This window comes from Egretta garzetta, unplaced genomic scaffold, assembly GCF_000687185.1.
Source record: "Egretta garzetta isolate BGI_Z169 unplaced genomic scaffold, ASM68718v1 scaffold108, whole genome shotgun sequence".
Lineage (NCBI taxonomy): Eukaryota > Metazoa > Chordata > Aves > Pelecaniformes > Ardeidae > Egretta > Egretta garzetta.
In genome coordinates, this window is record NW_009260614.1 from 6,385,067 (window position 1) to 6,392,078 (window position 7,012).

Here is a 7,012-nt window from a genome sequence, read left to right on the forward strand (position 1 = left end):
GTCTTGTGTCTCCTCCCACGCTTCGGCACCAGCTCTGGCACCTGCATTTTCCCAGCGTGGCCCCACAGCTTCTCTCCCGGGCCCAGATGCCCCCAGACGGGTGTAATCACAGGGCCCTGAGGTCCCCGCAGCTGCTGAGGGGTGCTGGAGGAGGGAGGGGGGGCTACCGTGCTGTGTGGTGGCTGTAGGAACAGGCAGCTTTGCACTCCTAAACAGCGGGAGGAGGAGGGGAAGCTTAGGGAGATCTCATGGGCTTGTCCTCTTCATCATCACCATCTGCCCTGGAATGCCCCCAGACGGGTGTAATCACAGGGCCCTGAGGTCCCCGCAGCTGCTGAGGGGTGCTGGAGGAGGGAGGGGGGGCTACCGTGCTGTGTGGTGGCTGTAGGAACAGGCAGCTTTGCACTCCTAAACAGCGGGAGGAGGAGGGGAAGCTTAGGGAGATCTCATGGGCTTGTCCTCTTCATCATCACCATCTGCCCTGGAGACATCGGAGGCTGCGTCGCTCCTAAAAGGACAGAGCTTTCAAGGAAGCCATGGGCAGTAAGATCCTTGGTGATGGTAAAATGATGCTTTTAAAATGAATGGTGGATGGTGGTTTGTCCCCACTGGGGTATTCCCAGCTGGGCTTCCAGGCAGCATCTTCTGCAGGTAGAAATGGTCAGGGTGTCCTTAAAAACAGTGAAAGTACAGCCCCAACCACTGGGGAGCTGGCCTCATTTTCCTTGCCTTGGCTCGGTATCTGCCGTGTTCAAATTACACGTACAGGGAGTAAAAGAAAAGAGATTCCCCAAAAAAAGCTGAATAGGGCTGGGACTCCGGGAGGGAGTTCAGGGGAGACAGGGAAGATCCCCCTCTTGCCCAGGGAGCTTTGGGTGCGGGGGAGCCCCAGCCCTGCACACACACCTCCTGTGGCACCCCGGTTTCGGTGTCCCTGCAGCAGCTGGGCTTGGTGTAGAGGCACCGCAGGGACCGACCGGGACCGTCTGGGACCGACCCCAGGTCTCTGCTGCAGCTCCCCCCAGTAGGAACAGGCACTTTCCCTCCCCTCCCGTGCTCGCTGGCCAGCTGGGTGAAGCCCTGGACATCTCTGGAGTCTCTGGCCATGTGGTGGAGATCAGCATCGTGGTGGTCGGTGCCCTTCCTTCCTGGCGATGTGTTTCAAACCCGACTGCTCTCCCCTTGAGGATCAGCTCTTTTTTCCCTCTGGCTGGTGTCCAGCTCTTGCCAAATCTGCGTTAACCGGGCTGCAAACCCACATGCCCATCCCCGCAGTCCCCAAGGTGCTGCTGAGAGCCCTTCCCACTCCTTTTGCCTGTTGGGAAAACAAGGGGCCACTTGTTTTCAGCAGTGGCTTTGCTTTCTCCCCCTGGCAGCCAGTCCTTGGGCTGCATCATCTTCTGGGGATGAAGCTGGCTTCAGGCAGGAGCCCTGCAGGTCAGGGACCCGTGCTGGATTTGGCCCTGGAAAGCGTGCTGAGGCAAGGGGGGTCAAACTGGGTGCCCCAGCTTCTCCACTCAAGCAGGTTTTGGCCCCTCTCTTAGGGCTTGGTTGCAGCTCCAGCTTTGGGAATCTGGGGTGGGATCTGATGGTGGCACCTTCAGAGTGGTTTCCTGGGTCCTGCTGCCAGCTCAGGGTGCTGAGGCTGCTGGTGGGACACCTGGGTTGACTTTCAGCTTCGGCTTGGGAAAGCCGTGGCATTTCCCAGCACCGGGAAGCTTTCCTCCACCCTAGCAGCCCCTGGGTGGAAGAAGAGGTCCAAGTCCCCATTGTTGTGCTGAGCTTGCCCCTCTTGCAGGCGGGAGGTGGTACAAGCGGCACCTGACCTACCGGGTGGTGAACTGGCCCTCCTACTTGCCGCAGCACGAGGTGCGCCTGGCGGTGAAAGCTGCCTTTGAGCTCTGGAGCAACGTGTCCTCGCTGGTGTTTTGGGAGGCGCAAGACGGCCCAGCTGACATCCGCCTGACCTTCTTCCATGGGGACCACAACGATGGACTCAACAACGCCTTCGATGGACCAGGTGCTGGTTGCTTCCCCCTTGTAAGCTTCTCTTTTACAACACGGGCTCTTCCCTGGCAGGGAGGAGGGCTGGGGTGGTGATGGGCTGCGGATGAGGAAGGCAAGGCTCTGCTCCAGCAGTCCCTCTAACCAATGACACCTCCCAGTTTGCACCAGTTTGGTTTCTGATTTGGTGTCCACACTCCCAACTCTGCAACTGGGGTCTGCCAGTGAGGCGGTTGAGGTGCTCATTATAGGATCATGCTGATGGCCTTCAAGGAGCCCTTCCCACCCTGACTGCATCCTCCAAACCTGAGCTCATTCCTTCCAGCTGAGCCTTTCTGCATGGTGCTATCAGACACGCTCACGTTTTCTCTCTTCTTGAGCTTTTGCCTGGCACGGGTCACTGCAAAGGCTTCAGTCCCTGGCCCGAGCCCAGGGCAAGAAACCAAAGTCATAAACCACAGAGCAGATGAACCTGGCCTGTGCTCAGGAGGAGAAGGCAGAACTGGTTTAGGCTGCACCTGCTGTGGGAAGCTGCTGCTCTTGCTCAGGAGACCTCCCAAAGAGCTAAAATGGATGCATATTTAAACCAAGCAGAGCTGCATGTGCCCCCTGCCAGCCCCTCGGCTCCTGCCCCACGGTCCCTGATGGCTCTTGTGTCCCCAGGAGGTGCCCTGGCTCACGCCTTCTTCCCCCGGCGCGGAGAAGCCCACTTCGACAGCGCCGAGCGCTGGTCCCTGCGCAGTGGCAAAGGGCGCAACCTCTTCATCGTGGTGGCACACGAGGTCGGCCACACGCTGGGGCTGGAGCACTCCCCTATCAAGAGTGCCCTGATGTCTCCCTACTACAAGAAGCTCAGCAAGGATTTTGTCCTCAGCTGGGATGATATCTTGGCCATCCAGAACTTGTATGGTGAGCCTGGCTTTGCCGAGCATCTCGGTTCCTCCGGGGCTGTTCCCTGGGGTGGAGGGCGAGGAGCAGGGATAGGAGCAGGTCTCTGCAAGGGGAGAGGACTATGCAAAGGTCATGGTGGGGATGGGCCCCATCCCTTTGCGGCTGGGGAGGAAGATGTGATAGAGCATGTGGGATGGGTACCAGGTCCTCCAGGGCAGGAAAGGCTGGACTTGCTGCCTACCTGTTTGCAACGAGGGAAACGCTGGTGCATGTTTTTTGGCAGTACTAAAGGGGTCTTTGCCACCACCATATAGAGGGGGCTGGGAACCAGACAGTGGGACAAGGAACGTTTGTAGTCCTGGGACAGATCCCGAGCCCTGTGCTCACGCAGTGCTCTGGGAAAGCTGCTTCCCTGCCCCTTTTCCGCAACTCACTGCTCCCTGCTCCATCCCAGGGAAGCCCTCCAAGGGCTCGGCCGTCCAGCTCCCGGGAAAGGTCTTCACTCACTTCCAGGACTGGAGCACGGATCTTTACAGAGGGGACGAGCAGCAGAGGAGCCTCAGCGCCTATTACTGCCACTCCTTCTTCGACGCCATAGCCACTGGTGGGTGTTGGTCGGTGCAGCCCTCTCCCAAAACATGTACCCCTACACCCTGCCCCAGCGCTGCAGCAGCCTGTTTCTGCTGTGATAAGCTCCAGCGATGGGAAAGGTGGGTTTGGCTGGTCCACAGCCTCATATGTGCTCCCAGGGCTGGCGGCATCACTGCTGGGCGTTGCTGCCACAAAGTGGAGCATCTTGAGGACACAGCGATGGCTTGGTGTATTGGGAGAGGGGAAAACATCCTAAAACTTGGGCCACGGCAAGGCTTATTTGCTGCAGGAGATCAGCCGTGGAAGGCGAGCCTTGAGAGGGAGCTGTGGTCAGCTTTTACCCTCTCCAGGCTGGAGTGGAGGCTGTGAACGATGAAAGCTGGGAAGGCGGCTGAAAAGGCAGGAGGGAGCCTCCAAAATCCAAGCACCCCCAAAGCACCATGGAGTTGAACAGGGAGGAGAGGGGGACCAGGGAGGGGTGGCTGGGAGCTGGGATGCTGCTTCTCACCTCTCACCCGGGACCCGCTCACTCCTCCCTCTGCCCCGCAGATGCGGATCACAACCTCTACATCTTCAAGGGCAGCCACTTCTGGGTGGTGCCGGCGAGCGGCAATGCCAGTGACCCCCGGCCCCTGCAGACGCGCTGGCCCGGTCTCCCTGCTGGCATCGATGCCTGCGCCTGGTCCCAGCGCAGCGGCAAGTTTTACTTCTTCAAAGGTAGGTGAGGCATGGGCAGGAGAGCTCCCCTCGGGGCTGCCACCACTCCTGCCCGCTGGCGTGGCTGGCTGGGGCCCCCTCTCCTGCCTGTGTCCCCTGTCCCCTCCCACTGGTCCCATGCCAGGGCTGAGCTGGGGCATCGCTGGGTCCTGCATGTGCAAAAACCTGCAGGAACCGTGGGCTCGGTGCCTACCGTGTATTAACCATATAGAATCATAGAATCATAGAATGTTTTGGGTTGGAAGGGACCCCTAGAGGTCATCTAGTCTAACCCCATCTAGTCCATATGGCCTTGGGTGTATCACCCCAGCAGCCTGACACCCCCTTGTGCCTCGGTTTCCCCATTAGCCCATTCAGGAGAGCAGTGCTCACCTGTGTTTGGAAATAAAACCAGATGAATCAAACCCTTTGGGGTCCCTGGGAGAAAAGGCTCCCCGAAGATGTGTGGCTGCAGGGAAGCTGAGATGAGCACAGCATTTTCACCGTGCCTGCGGTTCCCTGCACAGTGCCAGGGGCTGAGCTGCTCTGGGGAGCTGAAATGCCATCCGCAAGCTGCCCGGCACCATGCCCCAGCTGGACAAGGAGAGGAAGGTCAAACCAGGCAGCCAGGCTGCCAGGGTCAGCCCCGACTTTTAATGGAAAACAGTTGCTGGCTCTTCAGAAAGGGGGCTTTGTTGCTCCGGCTGGGTGAAAGCCAAAAGCCCCTCTCCCTCCCCAGCCCTCGGCCGCTCCCTCCTTCCCCAGGGCTGGGTCAGGCCGCAGCTTGCAAGCAGAAAGGGGCTTTTGTCTGCCTGATTCATGGGGACACAGCTCTGTGGGGACGTCCGAGTGCTCAGCTCTGATTGCAGTTTCTGCTGCTGCAGTGCTGGTCTCAGTTGTCCCAGCCCTGGAGGGGTCTGGGTCCGTCTGTCCCACTTGCTGTACAGGAACAGGAGGGAGGTTTGCCAGGAAGCAGCATGGGCCCACGGACAGCATGGTGGCCTTATGTTCATGGTGGTCCCTTTCTGTGTCTTTGAGCCCCTGCACTACCATGCCTCAGTTTCCCCCCAGCCTGGTCCATGGGGCAGCCCTGTGGCGGTGCCAGTTGGGTCACCGGTGGGATGAATGCCACAGACACATCTCGAGCTGCGTGGCTGTCCCTGTCACCAAGTCCTTCCACGTCTCCTGGAGCTGGTCCTGCGATGGACCCCATTGGGGTGGGCTCTAACTCCTCTCCTTGGCTCTTCCCAGGTGGCCGATGCTGGCGCTACACGGGTTCCACCTTGGAGGCAGGTTTCCCCCAGAAATGCAGCGCCCATGGCCTCCCCCGGCACCCCGACACCGCACTCTACTTCCAGCAGCTCCGGCGCCTGGTCCTCTTCAAAGGACCCAAGTACTTTGTGGTGAGCGAGGAGACCCTCGGTGTGGAGCCCTACTACCCCCGCAGCCTGCAGGACTGGGAGGGCCTCCCCCCTGGCACGGCGGGCGCCCTCACCCACCGCGATGGCTTCATCTACTTCTTTCGGGATGACCAGTACTGGCAATTCGACCGGGCAAAGCTGCAAGTGGTGGCCACCGGCAAATGGGCCACCCAACTGCCCTGGATGGGCTGCTGGGATGCAAACAGTGGGCAGGTCCTCTTCTGAGCAGAGTGTGCAGGGATGAAACAGGGGCAGGACTGAACCCCACCTCGCTTGCTCCTGCCCGGGTCCCTCTTTATTTGGCTCTGGATTCTGGGGACGGTTCGGCAGGGACCAGCAGGTCAGGGCTGCCCATGGACGGCTGGCACCGGGGCTCGTGGAGCGGTGCCCTGGCGCAGCAGGGACACAGCCGGGACAAGAGTGGCCATCAGCCCAGGCGGGTCTGCCGCAGCCAGGTGGGCTGGAAGCTTGGGGAGGCAATATTTTTTTTCTAAAAGACCACAAAAAAAGGGTTTAAGCCGCGGAGACTGCAACCACACCCATTTCTGCAAACTTTCAGAATATCGTTACGCGTTTCTGTCAAACCGGGACTGGACTTGGTTGATATTTTAGCTGCCATTTTCCTGCGATCTGGTGGAGAAGGGTCTCGTCACTGCTTGGTTTAGGGCTCAGGTGGTTAAAACAAAAAGAAAAAAGGACATTTAGATAAAAATATGGGTCCACGTTGAGCTTTGCCCCCGCTGTGTGCACAGAGCCCCTTCCCCTCCCCTGCCTCCTCCCCTCCCTTGCCCCAGGGCACCTGGAGGAACCCGGCCCCTGCGGGTGCTTTGCTGGGCTATGTTCACATCCCAGCTCTCTGGTGAAGCACCAGCTGGAGACACCAATACTGTGGGATTTTGGGGGAGAAAGCAGAGGGGTTTGGTGTAGGAGCCTCTTTGGGGGTGAGGGGCGGGGAGAGGTACAGCTGAGCAGTCTGTCTGTGGCAGCAGGAGCATTGCAGCTTGGCTTTCTGATGGGTTTGGGATGGCTGGGTGGGTTCTCGGGTGTCTCATAAGAGTTGTGCTCACCTGGCCACCTTCCTTGTGTGCATAGAAAGTGTCTGTCCTCTGCTCTGTCTCTGCAAGAGGTGGGATCAATGTATTTTTGAGTTCCCTGTACCTCTGCCACAGTTGGATGAACTGAGTTGAAAAATTGTGGGGGGGGTGGAGGGGAAAAGAAGAGGGTGAGCAGGACAGATGGACATGTCCGTGCATGCAGGCTCATGAGGACAGCCTGGCTGCATATTCCTCATTCCTTTCCCAAAGCAGGCTCCCCACCTGGAAATGCCACTGGCTCTTGTGCACCGAGTCACCAGTCACGTCTGCAAAGGGCCACCATCATCTCCCACGGCTGGGGGGGGGGGGGGGGGG

The 7,012-nt window shown here is 59.3% G+C and overlaps 1 protein-coding gene across 1 annotated transcript in view; it reads left to right on the top strand.

The window, feature by feature from the left end:
• MMP28 (matrix metallopeptidase 28) overlaps nt 1–6,177 on the top strand; it is a 17,831-nt gene extending 11,654 nt beyond the window's left edge. Inside the window, exons 4-8 of the mRNA XM_035900539.1 lie at nt 1,799–2,020; nt 2,668–2,913; nt 3,350–3,499; nt 4,036–4,203; nt 5,434–6,177. Of these exons, the coding sequence (XP_035756432.1) occupies nt 1,799–2,020; nt 2,668–2,913; nt 3,350–3,499; nt 4,036–4,203; nt 5,434–5,828 (1,181 nt within the window). The 3' untranslated portion in view covers nt 5,829–6,177. The remainder of the gene's footprint in view (nt 1–1,798; nt 2,021–2,667; nt 2,914–3,349; nt 3,500–4,035; nt 4,204–5,433) is intronic.
• The last annotated feature ends 835 nt before the right edge of the window (nt 6,178–7,012 follow it).